The sequence below is a fragment of the Canis lupus genome, chromosome 30, assembly GCF_003254725.2.
Source record: "Canis lupus dingo isolate Sandy chromosome 30, ASM325472v2, whole genome shotgun sequence".
NCBI classification, from domain to species: Eukaryota; Metazoa; Chordata; class Mammalia; order Carnivora; family Canidae; genus Canis; species Canis lupus.
This window is the reverse complement of record NC_064272.1, coordinates 7,080,710-7,103,838: the sequence shown is the minus strand read 5'-3', so window position 1 is coordinate 7,103,838 and position 23,129 is coordinate 7,080,710. Positions and strand designations below refer to the sequence as shown.

Here is a 23,129-nt window from a genome sequence, read left to right as displayed (position 1 = left end):
TTTTCTCCTTTCACACTGCAGGAACTACTTCATCAGTAGTCCTCTTAAATTCTAAAGCTAGCGACATACTTCCAACTTTTATCCTGCCTGACCTCTCTGTAGCATCTGGCACAGTTGTCTGATCATAGACTGGTAACATTTTTATGGGTGTCATTATTCCCTGCTGGCTCTCCTTTTTTCTCTGTTCTCCTCTCCCTTACTTTTCATTGTTGAAATTTATTTCTCTTTCTGCATGTTTTCTCAACCTGGGCTGATGGTTTCATTATCCATCCAGACTTTGTCATGGTTAATTTTATGCATCAACTTGACTGGATCATGGGATGCCTAGATGTCTGGGTAAGCATTATTTCTGGATGTGTCTTTGAGGGTGTTTCCATGAGAGACTAGCATTTGAATTGATGGATTGGATGGAGTCCATTACCCTCCCCAGTGTGGGTGGGCATCATCTGATCTGTTGAAGGTCTGAATAGAACCAGAAGATGGAAGAAGGGAGGATTTGGCCTCTGCCTGACTGCTTGAGTTGGAACATTGAACTCTTCTGGCCCTCAGTTATCATTATATTGTCTTGTTGATTCTAATTACCTTTAGATGTTTCTTGGAGTCTTGTTAGTTTATGATCACCTGGAAATAATGTTAATTTTTGTGTCCTTTTCAATAATTATTCCTATTCTGAGAACTTCATAAAGATTTAGTGTTGAAATTTATTAATGCATTTCGTTATTTATTTATTTAATATTTTATTTATTTATTCATGAGAGACACAGAGAGGGAGAGAGAGAGGGAGAGACACAGACAGAGGGAGAAGCAGGCTCCATGCAGGGAGTCCGATGTGGGACTTGATCCCAGGTGTCCAGGATCACGCCCCAAGCTGAAGGCGGTGCTAAACCACTATACCACTGGGGCTGCCCTCATTATCTATTTAAACTATCAAAGTTTTTGTATCTTGACAAACTTTTTTTTTAATGTTTTAAAATTAATATATTTAAAGACTAAATGAATTTTCTTGGGTCAATATTTCTTAGATATGAAGGATTATTCTTTTGATTTAGTACCAGATTTGAATGGCTGAATTTACTCAAAATTTTTGCATCTATATTTATAAGTGAGATTTGCTCTGTGTGTGTGTGTGATGTGTGTGCCTATGGCATGTATGTTACGATGTTGATGGTATAGGTGGGGTTGGGAGTGTGTGTATTTATGCTTTGCTAGGCTATGTTAACTTCATAAAATGATTGGGGCTGGCTATTCACTTATTTCTATTCTTTGAAATAGTTTATACAAATGGGGATTATCTGTTCCCTAAAAACTTGAAAGATTTCACTGGAAAAACCATCTGGTTCAAATAATTTCTTGGAGGCAATTCTCTGACTCTTTTCTTAACTTCTTTCATATTTACTATTATATTTCAGTTTTCTGGTCTTCTGAGTCAATTCTGGCAATACACTCATGTCAGTGAGATTTCAAAGTATTCATTTCACCAAGATTTAGCATTTTACTAATAAAATTTCATATAGTATCTTAGAAGAATAATTTTCCTTTTTTATTAAATTTTTATTTATTTATGATAGTCACACACACAGAGAGAGAGAGAGAGAGAGAGAGAGGCAGAGACATAGGCAGAGGGAGAAGCAGGCTCCATGCACCGGGAGCCCGACGTGGGATTTGATCCCGGGTCTCCAGGATCGCACCCTGGGCCAAAGGCAGGCACCAAACCGCTGCGCCACCCAGGGATCCCTAATTTTCCTTTTTGTTTATTACGCTACATTTCTTATTTATAATTTCATTCATGTTTTCCTTCTCTCTTTTTAATCTAAAAGTTTTTTTTTAAGTCAACTTTTTTTTAAAGCACAGTGTTTTAGATTTACAGAGAAACTAGGACAATAGTACAATGATTTTCCATATACCTGCAACCTATTCCACTATTATTAGCATAGTATGGTACATTTGTTATAATTAATTATAATTAATGAACCAATATTGATCCATTATTATTAGCCCACACTTTATTCAGACTTTTAGTTTTTACCTTTTTTTTTTTCTGTTCCAGGGTGCCATCTAGGATACCACATTACATTAGTATGTTAGTCTTCATGTCTCCCTAGGCTACTCTTGGCTGTGCACTTTCTCAGACTTTCCTTTTTTGATGACTTTGGCAGTTGTTAGGAGTACTTGTTAAGTATTTTGTAGAATTTATGGCAATTACTATTTATCCATGTTTTACTTATTATTTGACTAGGGTTGTATGTTCTTCGGAGGAAGACTGCAGAGTTAAAGTGCCATTTCTATTTCATCACATCATACTATCAACATATCATTGTTGATGTCAACTCTGATCACCTGGCTGAAGAGGTGTTTGCCATATTTCTCCACTGTAAAGTTCTTCAATTTCCCCTTTCAGGATGTCTGGGTGGCTCAGCGATTGCGCGTCTGCCTTTGGCCCAGGCACGGCGTGATTCTGGAGTCCCGGGATCGAGTCCCACATCGGGCTCCCTACATGGAGCCTGCTTCTCCCTCTGCCTGTGTCTCTGCCTCTCTCTCTCTCTCTGTGTCTCTCATGAATAAATTTAAAAAAAAATTTCCCCTTTCCATCCTGTCTTTGGAAGGAAGTTACTATGTGCAGCCCATACTTGGGATGTGGGGTGTTATGCTTTCACCTCCTTGAAGGTGGAGTATTTACATAAATTATTTTGAATTATTCTGCTTGGGAGATTTGTCTGTTTTTTCCATGTATTTATTCAATCATATATTTATATTAATATAGACTTGTGGATATTTATTTTATACATTGGATTATAGTAATCTAATATCACTTTATTTTGCTGCTCAAATTTTTCCAGTTTTGATCATTGGGAGCTCTTTCAATTGACTCCCATCTCTCTCTCTCTCTCTCTCTCTCTCTCTCTTTATTAAGAGAAGTGAGGGCAAAGGGAGAGAGAGCTTCACCTGACAACCCTGAGATCATAACCTGAGCTGAAATCAAGAGTTGGATGCTCAACCGACTTGAGCACCCATCCCTTTGATGTACCTTCAACATTGCAAGTTTTATTTTGTTGTTGCTGAGCCCTTTCTTACTTTCGATACAACAGGATGCACCAGACTCATCTTGTGTATTTCCTTTTTAATCCCGCCCCCCCAGCTTGTATATTTCCTATTTGAGTCCTAGAATCAGTAGTCTCTTCAGCGAGCCTGGTTCCTCTGATTATGATATTAGAAACCAAGATCTGGATGCTAGATATGCTTGTTGCTACTGGGGAGTCATTGATTCTAGGCCCTCTGAGGAGGAATATATTTGCGGGTACACTAACCTGTTATATAGGCCATCTATAAATATTTCTATGTGTAGTCATCTGTATCTATATTAAGCTAAACATGGATTCATACTGATGTCTCAAATTTTATTCTATTACCACCTGAATCATTCTAACCACCTCCTCTTGTTAATCTGTACTCTCCATCCAACAGTGAGAAACCTGGCTCTCACCATTGGCCCTCCATTCACTTTTTGCTCAATTCCACTCCATGAGTGGTGATATCAAAATTGTTAACCTGTGCCCCTATAGGAGACAGCTTGGTCAACTGGAGTACACTGCTCAGGTGCAGTCTCTACTGCCTTTAGTCTTGCAGACTCCATTCATTTCCTTTTTTTTTTTTTTTTTAAAGATTTTATTTATTTATTCATGAGAGACACAGAGAGAGGCAGAGACACAGGCAGAGGGAGAAGCAGGCTGCATGCAGGGAGCCTGACATGGGATTCGATCCTGGGTCTCCAGGATCATGCCCTGGGCTGCAGGCGGCGCTAAACTGCTAAGCCACCCAGGCTGCCCCAGACTCCACTCATTTCCATGGGTAGTTTAAGGTAAACACTTTTTCCCTCTACCCACCTCAGTGAGATTGTTTCAGACGTTTGTAATACAGTTAAATGGTTAGATGGTCACATTCTGCATTCCATCCTGGGATCCTCTGACATCCTAAATGATATTTTGAAAACTTGCGTGCATTAAGGTTCACTCTTTGTGTTTTGAAGCTATAGGTTGCCAAAATGCATAGTGTCATGAAGCCAGCATTACAGTATCATACAGAATAGTTTTCCACTGTGAAAATCCCGTGTGAATTCCTATTCAACTCTCCCTCCTCCCCCCACACAGTAAAAAAAAAAATAAGACACTTCTGATCTTTTTTTTCTTTTTTTTTCTCACTGTCTCTAGAGTCTGCCTTTTCCAGAAAGTTATATAATTGGAATCATACAGATTGGATTCTTTCACTTAGCAATATGCCTTTAAGATTCATCAATGTCTTTTTGGGACTTGAAGCTGCTTTCTTTTTGTCACTGAATAATATTTCATTCTGTGGATGTACCACAGTTGGTTTATAACTTCACCTATTGAGAGGTATCTTGAGTGCTCCTGGTTTTTGGTGATTATGAATAAAGTTGCTCTAAACATTGTATGCAGGTTTTTTTGTGGATGTAAATTTTCAGTTTACTTAGATGAATATCTAGGAGCAGGATTGCTAGACCATATGGTATGACTGTTTTCACTTTGTAAGAAACTGCCTATTAGGTTGGCCTTACAGTTTTTGTGTTCCCATCAGCAAAGAATGAGAGTTCCTGTTGCTTTGCATTCTTGGCAGCAATTGGTATTGTTTTCTGGATTTTAGCCATTCTAATAGGTATATGGTGGTATCTCATTGTTTTTTGTTTTTTTTTTTAAATTTTTTTAAATTAATTTATTTATTTATGATAGGCACACAGTGAGAGAGAGAGAGGCAGAGACACAGGCAGAGGGAGAAGCAGGCTCCATGCACCGGGAGCCCGACGTGGGATTCGATCCCGGGTCTCCAGGATCGCGCCCTGGGCCAAAGGCAGGCGCCAAACCGCTGCGCCACCCAGGGATCCCCTCTCATTGTTGTTTTAATTTGCGTTTGCATTTCCCTAATGGCAAATGATGTTGACTATCTTTTCAGGTGCTCATTTGTATATTTTCTTTAGTGAGTTGTCTGTTCAGATCTTTTGCCTATTAAAAAAAATTGGATTGTTGTTTTCTTACTGTTAAGTTTTAAGTGCTTTGTATATTTTGGATACAAATACTCTATCAGATATGTGTTTTGTAAATATTCCCTTGTAGCCTATGGTTTGTCTTTTTCTCTTCACAGTATTTTTTTGTAGAGTAGAAATTTTTAATTTTAATAAAGTTCAGTATATCAATTTTGTTCTTTCATGGATCATGCTTTTGGTGTTATATATGAAAACTCATCAACAAACCCAAGATCACATGGATTTTTTTTCCTAGGTTTTCTCCCCCCCCCCCCACTTTTTTTTTTTTTTAAGATTTATTTATTTGGAGAGAGCACAAGCAGGGAGCAGCAGACTCGCTGCTGAGTGGGGAGCCCCATAAGGGGCTCAATCCCAGGACCCTGGGATCATGATCTGAGCTGAAGGCAGATGCTTAACTGACTGAGCCACCCAGGTGCCCCCATGTTTCCTTTTAGAAGTTTTATAGTTTTGCATTTTACGTTTAGTTGAATTAGTATTTGTGAACAGTGTAAGGTTTCTCTGTCTAGGTTTGTTTTCCCCCTTCCCTTCCCTTCCTTCCCTTCCCTTCCTTCCTTCCCTTCCCTTCCCTTCCCTTCCTTCCCTTCCCTCCCTCCCCTCCCCTCCCCTCCCCTCCCCTCCCCTCCCCTCCCCTCCCCTCCCCTCCCTTCCTTTTTTTTTTTTTTTTTGCATATGGACATCCGGTTAGTCTAACACCTTGTTAAAGAGATCATCCTGTCTCCATTGAATTGTGTTGTGCCCAAGATTGCGAATCCGAGAAACCACCAAGGAGCCGACACCGATGCAAACACACGAGGGTTGATTTACAAGCTCGAGCTTGGGTCCAAGTACACCCAACACAGCGACACAGCGGACCAGGGACTTGGACCCCGGGTGGGTTTCAGCTTAGTTTTTATAGGCTGGTCTAGGGGATCTTCAGAAGGGCTGGAGGAATTTCTCAAGTTCTGTTTACATTTTGATATGGTGCTTTCAAGGGCGTTGAGCTCTGTTCTCATTCTAATAGGGGCTTCTTGCCCTTGGCTTGGGCTCTGTTCTCATTCTGATAGGGGCTTTCTAGGACGTTAAGCTGCAAGCTGTTTTCTTCCTGTAACTGAAGTAAGGTAAAGTTCAGCTCTAATTCACAGGGGCCTGGGATGGCTGCACTTGTGATAACGCTGAACTCAAAGTGGAATGGCCGTAATTTTCTCGGCCTCCACAAATTGCCTTTGCTCTTTTGTTAAAGATCAGTTGACTATATTTTTGTAGGTCTGTTTGTGAACTCCCTCTTCTGTTCCAGTGATCTGTGTGTTCTTTCATCAAAAACATGTTATCTCGATTATGATTAGTGTTTTCTCTTTTTAAAATCCCACTTGTAGATCTTTTTAAAGATTTTATTAGATCCTTTTATACTTTCAAGAGCCAGTTTTGAATGTCTTTGCTGATTCTATCTTGTTTCTTTATTATTTCTTTTCTTGACCTTGTTACTGCTTTCTCTAGCTTCTTCAGTTAAATTAGTTAAGCTCATTTCATTTTCTTAAAATATGTATGTTAGTCTGCTAGGGCTGCCATAAAAAATTCCACAGGTTGGGTGGCTTAAACAGCAGAAATTTATCTTCTCACAGTTCTGGAGGTTAGAAGTCCAAGATCAGGGTGATGGAAAATTAATTTTTTGCTGAGGTCTCTCTTCCCAGCTTGCAGATGTCCACCTTCTCACCATGTCCTCATAACCTTTTCTCTGTGTGCAAGGGAAGTAGGGAAAGGATTATTAAAGTTATCTCTGGTGTCTCTTCCTCTTCCTATAAGGCCACAAGTTCTATTAGATTAGGGCCCCACCTAGGGACCTTTTTAGCTTTATTTATTTTATTTTTTAAAAAAGATTTCATTTATTTATTCATGAGAGACACACAGAGAGAGACAGAGACATAGGCAGAGGGAGAAGCAGGCTCCCCGCAATGTGCCCAATGTGGGACTCAATCCCAGACTCCAGGATCATGCCCTGAGCCAAAGGCAGATGCTCAACCACTGAGCCACCCAGGCGTTCCCCTTTTTAGCTTTAACTACCTCCTTAAAGGCCTGACTTCAAATACAGGCACACTGGAGCTTAGGGCTTCAACACATTCATTTTGGAGGGATACAGCTCAGTCTATAACACTATGATAAAAGCATCATTGCTATGAATTTATTTCTGAATATAGCCTTATCTCTAAAGTGCATTCTTTAGCAGGTGGTGTTGTCTCTATTCTCTACAAGTTGTTATTGTGTTATTTCCTTATTGATCTAATAGTTTTTTGGAAAATGATGATGCCTTTCCCTTGTTCTCCAGAATTTTTTATAAGCCCTGTATTTTAAAAGGTAATAAAGAAATTTATTAATATTGCTCCAATATTTTGAATTAATTGAAATTCTAGTCTAATAGAACGGTTCTCAGTTGTAGGTGACATTGGGATACGTGCATTTTTGGTTGGCATAATGATATGCATTGGGGGAGGACTTCATCTAGTTCACAGGGATGAATGAGAACTTCTAGATCTGCCATGCCATAGGCCAGCCATGAGGAACTGTGGCCTGTGTGTGTGTGTGTGCGTGTGTGTGTGTGTGAGAGAGAGAGAGAGAGAGAGAAAGAAAGAGTGAGAGAGAATGAATTTCAGGCCCTCTCTCCCTCTAAACATGGCTTACTGGCATACTGCCATTGCTGCTTTGCAGCTGTCATGTGTAAGTGTGGAGCACTGTGTGTGGAGTCTCCTTTCAGAGTTCCAGGTGTGCAGTGAGGCAGAGTGCACTCTGCTCTGGGTTTCCTCATTTTCTTTGGTGTGGGGGGAGGAGGTGTCTCTATCCAATTTTAGGATTTCAACTACGTCCCAAGAGAATGCATACCAGGGACAGCCTCACTTGTGTCACTTTTGTCTACTTTAAATTCATTTCCTCTGATGCTCTTCTAGATCCTTCTCCACTGTCTGGGATGGGCTTTCATTTTGTCCTTAGGTGGCATGAAACAACTTAAATCATGAAACAACTTAAATCAACTTAAATCAAAGCAATCTTTCTCTTTGAAGGCAATTATTTGTAATGTGCTCAGCCCTTCAAACTCTGGCTCTTGAGCTCTGAAAGGAGATCCCCACCCCCACCCCCCCCATAATTATTTGTAGTGAGGAGAGGAATCTTTTAAAATTTCCTATTAAATTTAATTTTGATGTAATTGCAGACTTAAAGTTTCAAGAAAAGCACAAAGAATTTTCAAAAACCCTTTGTCCAGATTCTCCAAGTGTTAACATTTTGGCACATCCTCCTCTCTTTCTTTCTTTCTTTTTTTTAAAGATTTTATTTATTTATTCATGAGAGATACACACAGAGGAGGCAGAGACCCAGGCAGAGGGAGAAGCAGGCTCCCTGTGGGGAGCCCTATGTGGAACTCGATCCCAGAACCCTGGGATCACACCCTGAGCCAAAGGCAGACACTCAACCTCTGAGCCACCAGGTACCCCATCCTCCTCTGTCTCTGTGTCTGTCTCTCTATAGATGTGTCTCTCTTCTGTTACCCCTTTCACAAAAGGACACATGCATATGTACATCTGCATGCTCGCTCAAGTCAGGAAATTAGCACTGATTCAATACTATTGTCCAATCTACTGGCTTTATTCATATTTTGCCAATTGTGCCACTAAAATCCTTTTTAACTAAAGAAAATCGCTGCTCACGTATTGCATTTAGTTGTCATGTCTCTGGCCATTCTTTTGGTTTTATGACATTGGCATTTTTGAAGACTATACGCTTGATATTTTGTAGACTGTCTCCCCCCCCCCCCCCCCCCCCCCCCCCCCCCGCCGTGAGTGTGTTTATATTTCCACAAGAATAGATTCAGTTACACATTTTTGGCAGGAATCCCGCTGTGTCCTCAGTGAATCCTATCAGAAAGCGCATGATGTCGATTGTCCTGTAACTGCTGATGTTGACCTCAATCACTTGGTTAATGTGGTGTCTACCAGGTTTTTCTGCTATAGAGTTACTAGGTTTCCTTTTGTACTGGGTAAGTTATCTTGCGAGGTGATACTCTGAGGCTATTGTGTCATTCTTCAAACTTTCACCATTCATTGGTGATTCTTACCTGAATCATTTATCATTATGACAGTTAACCCAATGACTGTTTTCTGATTCCATTACTTCTTCTATAGTAATCAGTTGTTTTTTTTTACTCTAAGGAAGAGTTTTCTAAAGGAGGACTTCAGAAACTCAGAAAATGCCTTTTTTTTTCTCTCTTGAGTAGTTAAGCTCCTGTGATTGAGTATCTGATTTTCAAAACTCTTGTTTTTTAAACTCAATGCAAAGGCTCTGGGCTGTGCCCACCTTCTGTCTGAGGTACTGAATATACGGGGTACTGCCGAGACCATGAGTGAAGAGCCACAGGGACACAAGAATAATTGTAGCCTTAGGTTAAAATTATCTCCAAATATCACCTTGCTGTAACAGTTTCTAGTATTGCAAGTTTTCATATTTTTGTGTCTTTCCAGGTGCTTCAGTGTAAAAGTGAGTGAAACTACCATTAAAATGGAATTTGAGGATAAAAAATCAATATATTACCACTTCAAAAGGCCTTTAAACCTCTTTGTCTTTTATGCAAAAGTAAAAGGCTTATACCACCAATTTGCTAGATTAACTCATTAAAGATTGTGCAGGATTAAAGTTGTAATGTCAATCCCAATGATGCTACATTGTTATGAATTCCAAATTAGGGAATTGGAATTGACACATTTCTTTTTACTCTCAGGAACTGTATGTTTTGAATTCGGTGTTATCTGTGTGTTGGCATCAATGTATCTTCTGGCAACTTCCTTTGCCTGTATCATCTCTGAGAGGGTGCTTGAATCAAGTTTGTTTATTTATTTTACTTTTATTTTTTTAAAGATTTTATTTACTTATTCATGAGAGACACAGAGGGAGAGGCAGAGACACAGGTGGAGGGAGAAGCAGGCTCCTCGCAGGGAGCCTGATGCGGGACCGGATCCCGGGACCTCGGAGTGACGACCTGAGCCAAAGACAGACACTCAACCACTGAGCCACCCAGGTGCTCCCCAAGTTTGTTTCAGAGATAGGTGGTGGATGCTAATATCCTCAGGACTTGTCATGTTTCTGAAGCAAAAACCTTTCTGTGCCACAACCTGGCAGAGTCTCTCATGTTGAGACATAGAGACTTGGAAAAAAAAAAAAGGATACTTGTTTATGTTAGCAGTTTCTTGCAGAAATACAGTGTCTACATTAGCTAATAATAAACTACAGTGAAACAAGAAGAATTGAAAATACAATTTCCTAATTTCTTTATGAGTATTGGCCCAAGAGCATAATTCCCAAAGCTATCCCAAAGCTAACTTCTTGAAGTCTCCTGGTTTTCTCTTTTAAACACATGCTTTTATCTTAATGACTAAACCATATATCTGAAATCTTTATTTGGGGACCTAAAAGAAAAAAGAAAAATACAAAGTTATTCAGTGAGCATATTCTCTGTATTATGAATGTTGGAATTTGGATACATTAACTCCAGAGTTAATGTGATATTTTAGCACACGCCTGTACATCCTCCTTGCATGGAAGTCCTAGGGAAATGCTTTTTGACTCTTGATTTTCTGCTGTTGGTTTCAGTGGCTACTATGAATAAAGATGATGGTCATTTCTACCTGGAAGTGACATCTTAAGAAATGTGTATGTGGAGTTGATTGAGGAATATTGCAGAGAATGTTAGATCTTCTTTTTAAACAATTGTTCATGTAGATGATTTCTTATTTTGTGTATTGAACAAGTGATTTTTTAAATCTACAGATCCTACTCACTGTGAGCTTGAAGACACGTTTTACTCAGTGTTTCACACTCAGGTCCCTCCAGAAGAATATGAAAACCATATACAGAATGACAATCAAGGTTTGTTTTAATTTGTGTGATTTTGCATATTGTCACAAGAACATACTAGCTCCATACGGAAATAGTAACAGATGAAATGGTTTGATGTAATTTAATCCAGAGATAGTTCGTGAAAGCAAGTTAAGGTTCTAGATGAAACAAGACTGGTCATGAGTTCATCACTGTTGAAGTTAGTTGTTGAGGGTTTATTATACTATTCTTCCTAGTTTTGGATATTTAAGTTTTATATAACAAAGAGTTAAGGAAAAGCTGGCTGCAAGTAATAGAAAACTAGCTTAAGCAAAAAAGAAAATTTATGGAAATAATCCTGGAGGTAGACTCCTTTTTTGATTCCCTAGAGCATATTCTGTGATTAATTATTGAGAGGGAGACTCCATTTCAAAATTGCAAGAAGACAACAACTGATGCAACTTGGGTTAGATGCCTATCCCTGGTCTAGCCAATCCATCCAACTCACCAAGGGTTGGGGTTAATACGGGAACATGGCAACTTGTTCTGTTGATCACCACCAGGTGGAGAAGAGGACATTTCTAGTGAAAGAGTTCTGACCAGACAATTCAATGTTTTTTACTACAATATACTAAAAGTATATTTTTAAAAAACTATCTTAAATATATTCATGAACACATTTGAGTTACACTAATGTTGTATTGTTTAAGAGCATATGAAACTTAAACTGAATGAATAATGTTGGGCCCGCGGGATCAAGGGGGATCGGGAGGCACCAAAAAAACGGGGGTGGACCCCCCACCTTGTTGCCCCCACCTCAGAGCTTTCCCATCACCAGCAGACCGCCTGGGGACAGTCATCAAGGGGAGACAGGACCTATGCAGGAAACCTGAACCATACTATGCCCAGACCCCATTAAGGGCATAAGCATACCGATTCCACCAGTAATATGCCCTAATACCTATCACCCCGTACACACACACAACCCCTTACCCCTCCCCCCTTAAAAAGCCTGCTTGCGCTCCCCTGCGGCCGCGGAACCTCCCCGGAGAGCGCACCCCATTAAAAGCCTGTTTCGACCAACTTTTGCCTGGCCTCTCTATTTCATTTCACTACCAACCAGATTAAACCTGACAAATAACCAAATAACCTCATATTTCTTTTTTTTAAATATTTTATTTATTTATTATATTATTTATTCATGAGAAAGAGAGAGAATGAGAGAATGAGAGACAGAGAGACAGAGAGGCAGAGAGAGAAGCAGGCCCCACGCAGGGAGCCCGAGGGACTCGATCCGGGTCTCTATCCCGGGTCTCCAGGATCACACCCTGGGCCAAAGGTGGCGCTAAACCCTTGAGCCACCTGGGTTGCCCAGAACCTCATATTTCAACTTAAAAGACTATATACACAACTTGGCTTATAGGACAAAGTTACATATTTTATATCTAAGGAGGCCACTCACCAAAAAAGTAACTTATACTTTAACTATTGGTAGTTGATTAAAAAACATCACTGATTAAAGAAATAAGATCCTAACTATAAAACACAGATTTGTTTGCCTAGAAACCTGTAAGTTAAATTTGAGTGGAACGTTTTTCTTACCCAAATTTATTTTTGTTTGAAAAGAATTTAAATCCAGAGATCTTATCCTTTTCCTGGTTCTTCCCAACTATCATTATCAAAATATATTCTTTAAATTATTAAATTTGTATTGAATCTTTGATAACTAGCTATAAATATACCAATTGATTAGCTCCCTTAATCCTCTTTATTGACATACTCTCTTCCAAAACAAAGATGACTTTTAAGTAAACCTTCTCTGGATTGAGCTGATATTTTCCCCTTTTGGACTTTTAAGTGGCAATTTATCCTGTTTAGTAGGGTGGACATCACTTGTCTTTTAAGAAGACGCTTCTTTATGCCTGTTTTTAGAGATTTAAAGATGCGTTCACATGATCTTTTTTTAAATGCTTTAAATGTGACTACAGTGAAAACAAAATATTTAATAAAGGGAATAAGAGTCCATAAGTATTTTTCTTACTCTTGTTTTGAGTATCCAGGGTCTGAACAACTCAGAAGTTGACTCGATTTTTTTCAAAGGTTGAGAAAAAATGACAAACTGAGATGAGCTCTAAGGGTTTGCACAGGTAGGATGTCAGACATTCAGGACACTTATGCCCAGACCTTGCTTAAAAGACAGGTTTGAACAAAAAGTTTCTGTTCAGAGAGGGTGAAAACATATTAATGGAATAGCAGGAAATGACTCTAGTCTTTAGGGAAAGTTTTGTTTTATATAAAGACTAAAATAAATGTATTGATTCATTTTATTTGAGTATAATTGACACGTGTGACACTAATTTCAGGTACATAACATAGTGATTTGACAAGTTTATACATTAATCTATGCTCACCACCAGTGTAGCTGCCCTTTGTCACCATGCAATGCTGTTATAATACTACTGACTCTCTTTCCTGTGCTGTGCCTTACATCCCCACGGCTTACTCATTCCATAACTGGAAGCCTGTATCTGCCACTCCCCTTTGCCCATCTTACCCATTTCCTCACCCTTCTCCCTCTGGCAGCCATCACTTTGCTCTCCGTGTTTACAGCTCTGATTCTGCTTTTCGTTCATCTGTTTTGCTTTTTAGATTCCACGTATGAGTGAAATCATATGGTATTTATCTTTCTCAGTTTGACTTATTTCACTTAGCATAAAACCCTCTAGGTTTATCCAGGTTGTCACAAATGGCAAGATCTTTTTCTTTCTACAGCCAAGTAATATTCTAGCATGTGTGTGTGTGCGTGTGCGTGTGTGCGTGTATCACATCTTTATCCATAAGAATAAATGATATATATTAGGATTCTGGATTTGGAATTTAGAAGTTACCCTATATATGTTTTATTTCTTCTATATCTTAATGTATGCTTATATATTTTAATGTATGCTTTATATGCTTAATGTAATTTTAATTTAAAATTTTATCGTAATGGACACATAATTATGAAAACTTTTGAACTTTTTTAATATTAGATTTTACTTATGATGTGGAAGGAAACGAGTCATTAATCAAAGCAGAAAAGAAACCTTTTTCAAATACAGAAAACATTGAGCTCAGGGGTAAACACAGCCAAGATTTTATTAAGCGAAACATTGAGGTATGTACTTAAAAATTTAGAAATCAGAACATGGGATTAAATGAGCTATGGAAATGAAAATAGTTGTGTTTAGTGTCTTTAAATATTTTTTTGATCATAATACATATATATGTAACTGAAACAGTATATATAACTGAAAGAAAAGTTTTAGGGACCAGTAATTCACTATTTTTTATTCCATCCTATCTTATTCTCCTCTTTTAAAAATGCTAGCTGTAATTCAGTATACTTATTTCACTACACAGAAACTAATCTGGTTCCTGCAATTTGAAAAACATTTGCTTAGATAATAGTTTCACACGTTTCCCAGATTTTAAATTGTGTTATTAGTAAAATAGGCCTTTTAAAGTAGTGAGACTGATTATATATGTGGTGCATTTAGAAATTTGCATGGAAAATGCTCCTGGTAGAGCTGGAGAGGCCAACTGGTTGTCTGTCCCTTGCTCCCTCCAGCTGAGCCTCCAGGAAGCCTTTCACTTATCTCTTGCCTTGATTAGCTCCCTGCCTTAGGGTCTCAACCTTGGTCTTACAGGCGGACTGTGTCCTCTAGACAGACTAACCAAGGGCTCCTCTATTAGATCAGAATGTCGATTAATTAATTTATAGCAAGAAATGTAGGTGCAGTGGCAAACCACTCTGGCAGTTACTAGACGAGTTAGTGAAGTTAATTCACAAGAGGAGAGAGTTAAATAATTCTTCGCAGTTCAAGCCAGATGCTCCTTCCACGGCTGGACATCATTTCCAGGCAGATTGGATCCATGGGTCAATGTGCCACTGCCAGGACTGGCCTCTGAAACTCTCGCTTTTTCTCTTCCAGTTCCTCTGATCTGAAGGAAACCTCCAATTTGATCTGTCTCTGTGCTGGCTCATTGTATGTTGATTTATTTACTTTTCCAAGAGCAATAGTGTTTTTCCCATATCCGAGTTCTTGCTGACACAGACAGTAGTAGTAGCCTCACCATGGGTTTCCCTTTTCTCTCTTTTCAAAAAGATTTTATTTATTTATTCATGAGAGAAACAGAGAGAGAGGCAGAGACACAGGCAGAGGAGAAGCAGGCTTCCTGCAGGCAACCCGATGTGTAGGACTTGATCCCAGGCCTCCAGGATCACACCCTGAGCTGAAGGCAGACGCTCAACCGCTGAGCCACCCAGGTGTCCCCCTTTTCTCCTTTTAACAATAGCAGATGAATCTTTATTCAGAGCCCTAATATGACAGTCTTGAAATTTAAAAGTAAGTTTATTTAGGAGAGAATGGGACATTCAGCTGGCAAGTGGGCACCTTCGTTTTGCGTGCGACGATAGAGCAATTTTGAAATGGGTGATGGTGAGAAGGACAGGAAGCGTTTTATTCAGAAGTGTGCCCAGTCCCATACGGTGGGAGAAGGAGGGAGGCACAAGACTGGACCAAATTTTCATGGTCTATTTGGACAAAACACAGGTCAGGCCCCCGGATTTTCTTACCTGGTTGCCAACAAGAACAACAAGAATCCCAAGAAGTACTTCCCTGGAAAAAAACCACCTTCCTTGGTATTAAGAAGACAGTGGAGAGGACAGACTTGATGGTTCCAAAGGCACAGTGGTTGGCTACTGCCTTGTTTATTACAAACTGGAAATGTCTCATGACTTCTTGTGTGTGTACTGTATTTAAATTGATCTCCTACACCAAAATTCAAATCATGAATGGCTGATGGAATGTATCTTTTAGACAGTCCTGCCTGAAATAAGATTGGCTGTGGTTAAATGCACATGATCAATTTTTTGAACTTTGATAGTAATTCCGGTTCAGCACGTGCTGTCACTGTTCCCCTTCTAGAGATATGATTGGAACCGATTGGTAATATTCAACTTTTCACAGAGATGGAAAATGCCATCTCTAAACCTGTAGGCGATGGGGCTTATATTTAGATTTATATAACTGCTATGTTTATTTGCATACTGAGGAAATCCCTTCACTATGTCACAGAACAGCAAGACACAGTTGTGTTTTTTAATTTATTTTTATTTTTTTTTCAGCCGTGTTTCACATTGTGTTTGTTAGTCTGTTAAAGGCAAGGGCTGAAGATAAGCTGGCAATGTCCACTTTCTCTTTTTGGTCTTAACTATGCCAATTTATTTAAAATTCCTTGCATCTAAAATATCGCCTTTTGCTTAATGAAAGGCATTTTCGTGTGGTTTATGTATAATATTAAACCAAGAATATTTAACATGTCTCACATTTTATAGATAATCTATAAGGTCAGACAGTTTTAAAATTCAGTGTGAAAAGAATACAGTAGCATACTTTGCTTGTGAATTCTTTACTAAGTCAGACAAAGTCATAATTCAGGATTGTCTTTTAAGCAGCTTTTTGAAAACATAACTGTAGAATTACCATATATGCATGATTGGTAATGGTGCTTTTACCAACACACTAGAAGGATTAAAATTGAGGAGCTATATCATCAGCACAAATTTGCAAATTATGTGATAAGGCTTAAAATAATTAAAAACAGCCACAGATTAAAAAAATAATAAAAGCAATTTCATTCACTAGATAGATGTCCCATAGGAAGTGGCAAGAAGATTCCTTCCAAATATCTCAGCAAATATGTTATTACATTGACAAATATTATATAAAGAAAAGTTTGCAAAACCCATGTTTGTTTTATTTTATATTTTACATAAAATGTTTGTGGAAATGGCTACACCAGAGCCTGCTTATAGCAGGAATATCTTTGCTTGGAGAATGGACCTATAGCAAAAATTTAGCATAAAAGAAAACTACCTCGCAAATGAAAAATGCCTAATCTCACAAATTTTACCTTGTTGTATCTGTGCTATAGAAGTCTCAGGTCTCATTTTTATGTTCCTGAACTATGAACTCTTTTTTATTAATACATTCCGTAGTTGGCCAAGAATTCAGGAAAGCCTGTGGTCATGACTGACAGAGAGAAGAAAAGGCTGATTGAACTTTTAAAGGACTTAGATGATGGAGATTCGGGGCTGTCCTGTCCTGAGGTATGTAAGCTCCGATATTCAATGACCTCTACACTTCTTCTTCTTCTTCTTTTTTTTTTTTTTTTTTTTGGTAGTTTCAATTTTTTATTTAAATTTCAGTTAGTGGGCAGCCGGGGTGGCTCAGTGGTTTAGCGTCACCTTCAGCCCCGGGGCGTGATCCTGGAGTCCCACATCCGGCTCCCTGCATGGAGCCTGCTTCTCCCTCTGCCTGTGTCTCTGCCTCTCTCTGTGTGTCTCATGAATAAATAAATAAAATCTTCAAGAAATTTAAAAAAAATAAATTTCAGTTAGTTAACACATAGTGTAATATTAGTTTCAGGTGTAGGACTTAGTGATTCATCACTTGCTTACAACACCCGGTGTTCATCACACCACATGATTTAATCCTCATCACCTATTTAACCCGCCCCCAACCCCACCTCTCTCCATCAACTCTCAGTTTGTTCTCTGTTGTTAAGAGTCTGTTTTATGGTTTGCCTCTCTCTTTCCTTCCCCCATGTTCATTTGTTTTGTTTCTTAAATTCCACATACGAGTGAGATCATATGTATTTTTCTTTTTCTTATTGATTTATTTCACTTAGCATAAAACTCTCTAGCTCCAACCACTGCAAAACATGCCTAATCGTGTCTGATCTTAGAAGCTAAGCAGGGTTACGGCCAGGTTAGTATTTGGATGGGAGACCTCTGTGCTTCTTAACTTTAATTTTTTGTCATGTTATTGACCCATTAGCATAAATTTTCAGTAACTTTTTAAATTATGGGACAATATTCTCTGACTTGAAAAAAATCCTGTTTTACAAACTTATGTTTATTGAATTTTTCAGATTTATTCTTGGTCAATTCATTATTGACTCTCAGAGGATTATCTTATGTCACTTTAAGAGTGACTGCACAGGGCAGCCTGGGTGGCTCAGCGGTTTAGCACTGCCTTCAGCCCAGGGCCTGATCCTGGAGACCTGGGATCCAGTCCCAGTCAGGCTTCCTGCGTGGAGACTGCTTCTCCCTCTAGCTGTGTTTCTGCCTCTCTCTCTCTCTCTCTAATAAATAAATAAAATCTTTTTTTTTAAAGATTTTATTTATTTATTCATAGAGACACAGCTAGAGAGAGAGAGGCAGAGACACAGGCAGAGGAACAGGCTCCATGCAGGGAGCCTGACGTGGGACTCGATCCAGGGTCTCCAGGATCATGCCCTGAGCTGCAGGCGGCGCTAAACTGCTGCACCACCGGGGCTGCCCTAAAATCTAAAAAAAAAATAGTGACTGCTCATTAGCTATCACAGTCATAACCTCGGACTGCAATGTAATAGGCTTCGTTACTGACAACATATAAATGTGTTTCTCTGTTCTTTTATTTGGGACATTTCTTATTATCTCTAAACTGGTTCCGGGGTATTTTTGGTGGAGTCTTCAGTAATCCTAACAAACACCATCCTGCTCCCTGCCTAGTTAAAGCTTGAGCATCCAGGTCCCTGAAGAGTACAAGTGTGGGTGTTTATAGGGCATGTGCAGGTCAGATAATCATTTGCGCTTGTTTACTAAACTTACAGCAATATTCTTTTTATTTTTAAATTTTTACATTTATTTTTACTTATTTATTTTTAAGATTTATTTTTTTTAAATAAAAAGCCAAGTGCCCCTGGTTTTGTTATTAATTATGAAATTAGGCAAACTGCTAGCCACTGATTCTCTGGGTAACCACACAATGGCATGGTAAATCTTCCTTATGTACCTAGGAATGATGTAACAATGAATTTTTGTTGTTAAATGTTGCCTTTTATGTATTATTTTTGTTAGTGTCTGTGCCTTGTCCCTCTCTTTATTTTAAACTCTTTTCTATAATTTTATTTTTTGGTAGATTGTTTACAAAGATCATATAGCTGGATTTTTGTTGTTGCTGTTGTGTCTTTTTTTCTTTATCTTTTGTTATTATTTCCTTATTCTTAATCTCTTAATGAGGATATTTAATTTATTCATATTTATTAAGACCACTGACAATGTTTAGACCTTTTTTTGACATCTTATTTTGTATTTCATTGATTAGATTTATTTGGTTTTCTTAACTTCACCTCTTTTTCTTCTCATAGTTTGAGGATTCAATTCAGTATCCTCTATCTGAGCTAGTGCTGCTAACCTTCAGTTTCTTAAAATACATTAAAATGTACATTTTTTTCAACTTCAACGATTATTCTCTAAAATCTTATATCTTAACAAGGACTGATCTTTGGTATTTGGCTTTTATTTACCTTTCTTCCATTTTTTGCTCCCTCCAGAATGTTGGTCCCAAAATATTATAAGTTTTTACCTTTAAAAATGGTATACTTCAAAACAACAACAATATGGTATACCTCTCGTATTTTAGGAATCTTTCTCAGTGGTAGCCAATTTTTTAGCCACATCATTGCATGGACCTTGTCAGGCCTTTTGATCTGAAGGCTCAAATCTTTCTTAGTTTAAAAATGATCTTCTAGGGATCCCTGGGTGGCGCAGCGGTTTGGCGCCTGCCTTTGGCCCAGGGCGCGATCCTGGAGACCCGGGATGGGATCCCACGTCGGGCTCCCGGTGCATGGAGCCTGCTTCTCCCTCTGCCTGTGTCTCTGCCTCTCTCTCTCTCTGTGACTATCATAAATAAATAAAAAAAAAATTAAAAAATTTTAAAAATGATCTTCTATTATTCCTTTGTTCTTTGTTTCCATGACATCTTTTCTCTCCTTTTGGGCTTACCTATAAAATGGGATATTGATGGGGAATGTGATGGGCTGCAGGTAACAAAACACTTTATAAACTGTGGCTTAAACAAGTAAGGAGTGTATTTTGCTTCAGTAACAAGAAATCAAGGTGCAAATAGCTAGTGTTTTTCTTTATTCCTGTTCTGTATTCTTAGTATGGTTTTGTTTTTAGGTTGCAAGATTGCTGTTCTCTCTGTAGGCATTGTATCTATTTTGGAGCTGGAAAGAAGAGGGAAAGGGTAAAGGGAAAGGGAACACTCCTCTGAGGCTTTGCTTTTCATTTGGGAGTGTGTGGTGTTCCTGGGACTTCCACCTGCAACTGGTCAGCCCAGCTGTGTCATGTGGTCATTCATTTCACACATCACTGCAAGTAAGACTGGGGTTCAGGCATTTTGCTTTCTCACTTTAATAGCACAGGAAGCAAGGAGAAAGGAAGTTGGAAAGGGAGATCAGGTTAGTCAGTGTACAAGCCCACAGGTAGGTATAGAACCTCTTGGGTCTCTCTTCTAGGTCTTGTCTTTTTTTTTTTTTTAAGATTTTATTTATTTATTAATGAGAGACACAGAGAGGCAGAGGGAGAAGTAGGCTCTGCGTGGGGATCCTGATATGGGACTCAATCCCAGGACCTTTGGATCATGACCTGATCTGAAGGCAGATGCTTAACCACTGAGCCACCCAGGTGTCCCTCTCTCCTGGGTCTTATAATATTTTTCTCATAATCTTCATCTTTTAAGTCATTTTGCTCAGATGAGCTCATTCCATAGTTTTCAACCATGTGTCTTCTGCTACTAGCTGTGCAGCCCTCTTTTGAGATTGTTTTTATTTTTATAGTTTTGTTGTTTTGTAAACTAATATTTGCTGAGAGTTTTTTCTGAATGTATTGTAAGGAGAAAGAGGATCCTTTCTTATTATCTGGCATGAGGGATAGACATTTCATACAGAAATTCTATAAATTCCTGGCACATGCTGGAATAGATTCAGAGGAGGAAGACAGGAAGTATGGTGGGAAGAATGTAGGAACACTTTGAGAAAGGGATCCATCAACTATATTCTTTTTTTTTTTTTAAGATTTTATTTATTTATTTGACAGGGAGAAAGTGTCCATGCAGGGGGAGCAGCAGAGGGAGAGGGAGAAGCAAGCTTCCCACTGAGCAAGGAGACCGATGTGGGGATCCATCCTGGGACCCTGGGATCATGAACTGATCTGTGGCTATCCTAGGGGTTTCTGTGAATATCAAATGGTCCCAAAAGAATTAATCATTTTCCTCCTCAAACCTATTATGTCTCCTGTATTACCTTGTTTGGCCAATAGGACTACTATACCTCTAGTTCTCAATATCCAGAATTTGGTTTTTATCTTTGATCCTTACACCTCCTTTCATTCTTCTATCAAATTATCTCTAGATTCTGTAAATTCTACTTCTTAAGTATCTCTGAAAAAAAAAAGAAAAGTATCTCTGAAATCTGTTCTATGTTCTGTATTCCTAGGAAATATTCCTTAGTTGAGGTGCTTATCATTTTTGTTCTAGATTATGGCTTTTGCTTCTCTCTCTTTTTTTTTAAAGGTCTATTTATTTTAGAGAGAGTGCACATGTGTGAGTAGGGGGAGGGGCAGAGGGAGAGAGAGATATGCTGGGCTTGATCCTAGGACCCTGAGACCATGACTGAGCTGAAATCAAGAGTTGGACTGGACTGGAAACTATTTACTATTTTACTTTTTTTCTTTCACTATCCAAATGTTAATTTTGTGTTTTCTGTATTGTTTTGGCACGTGTGTATGATGAGCATTGACATAGCAGTCTGGAAGGGATATTTTGCAAGAAACATAGCATGGGAATGACCTGGTGACGCTTGTTTCCTCTTAGGGTGATGAGTCTGGCTGGCTGGTCCCAGGAGAAGGATACACACTTGCAATCACCCAGCACCAGCAGCTTGCTGAAATAGACACAAAGCTCCAAGAACTTTCTGCAGCCTCACCAACAAGTTCTAGCTTCTCTCCAAAACTTGAAAACCAGAGTGACCAGGTAGGTTTAATTTAAGAGCACGCAGACGGTACAGGTTTGTGTGCTAAAACGAGTTCACATAATTTGACAATCTGCTTGTTAACTAAAGAAGTTTCTTCCCAAATGCCTTTTCCATGATTATAAATGTAGTGATAGTAGTTTCCAGAAGTGCGTATATTGTGTGTATTTTTCTTTGGTGACTTCACTTCCTCTTCATTTTTCTGTTAGTTGATAATTTGCTGGGAGAGGTCACTTAGGAAATATTTATTTTAATGGTATTATATTCTTATGATTTAAGCTAATTCTTGATCATGAACAGGAGGCAGGATAGAGAAGAAAATTGATAGAGTGCTCGTTTGTCCTTTAAGAGCCTTATTTTTCTTAATTCCTCTGTTCTAGGTCTCCGCAGTGGCAGCTGCTTGTTCCTTACACTGCCAGATTCTTCTCATTTAACATTAAACAGTGAAGCTCCTTATGTTGACCTCTCTCCTCAGAGGACTTGAAATAAATGTATTTTCCTCTCTTGATAGTTCTCTCAAATCAAAGAATACCTGTTTAGAAAAACAGAAGAGGGGATCCCTGGGTGGCGCAGCGGTTTGGCGCCTGCCTTTGGCCCAGGGCGGGATCCTGGAGACCCGGGATCAAATCCCACGTCGGGCTCCCGGTGCATGGAGCCTGTTTCTCCCTCTGCCTGTGTCTCTGCCTCTCTCTCTCTCTGTGTGACTATCATAAATAAATTTAAAAAAAATTAAAAAAAAAAAAAAAAGAAAAACAGAAGAGTTATGACAGCTTTGTAGAAGTAAAATTGTCTTTTTCACCTGTCCATGCTTCATTGGATTTAGCTCGGAGTTGAGTAGTGGTTTTCACCCAGAGAGAAAATGGTTGGTCTTTTGTTACCGGACCTCTACTGGTTTTGAAGACATTTCACCAAATCATTTTCAGTACAATCTTAAATGCATGTGATTTTTTTTTTTTTTTGGTTCTAAAAAAGATTTAAAAATAAGTATTCTATAGGTAGTAATTCTGCTTTATAGTGAGTCTTTAATTGAAGGTTAGGGATCTGGTTTTGGGCTAGTTGAAACAGCTTCAAGGGAAAAGAGGAGTGTTAAGATGTTCCCCAGGGCTTTGGCACTAGTTACATCACTAGTTTATTTATGTCACCAGGTGCCATTTCCCAAAAGGTGGAAGCCAAGACAGGGAATTAAATTGTTCAGGGATACTCTGTTCTTTTTGTGTTACAGCAGATTTTGTTGTTGTTGTTATCATTGTTGGATTTCAAGGGTAGCTGAGATCCCAAAGCTGAGTAATGATCCTAAAGGTAGGAAATATCTTTTTCATGATGGTCAAATGTTATTCTTTAT

At 38.8% G+C, this 23,129-nt stretch overlaps 1 protein-coding gene across 10 annotated transcripts in view; it reads left to right on the top strand.

Moving 5' to 3' along the window:
- FSIP1 (fibrous sheath interacting protein 1) overlaps nucleotides 1-23,129 on the top strand; it is a 194,340-nt gene that overhangs the window by 30,026 nt on the left and 141,185 nt on the right. For all 10 annotated transcript variants that reach the window (XR_007407420.1, XR_007407429.1, XR_007407426.1 and 7 more), the window contains 4 exons: nucleotides 10,838-10,936; nucleotides 13,918-14,042; nucleotides 16,929-17,039; nucleotides 21,631-21,789. Coding sequence is in view for 1 of the 10 variants with exons in the window: in XM_025473235.3 (XP_025329020.1) it covers nucleotides 10,838-10,936; nucleotides 13,918-14,042; nucleotides 16,929-17,039; nucleotides 21,631-21,789 (494 nt within the window). In the remaining 9 variants the exon portion in view is untranslated. The remainder of the gene's footprint in view (nucleotides 1-10,837; nucleotides 10,937-13,917; nucleotides 14,043-16,928; nucleotides 17,040-21,630; nucleotides 21,790-23,129) is intronic.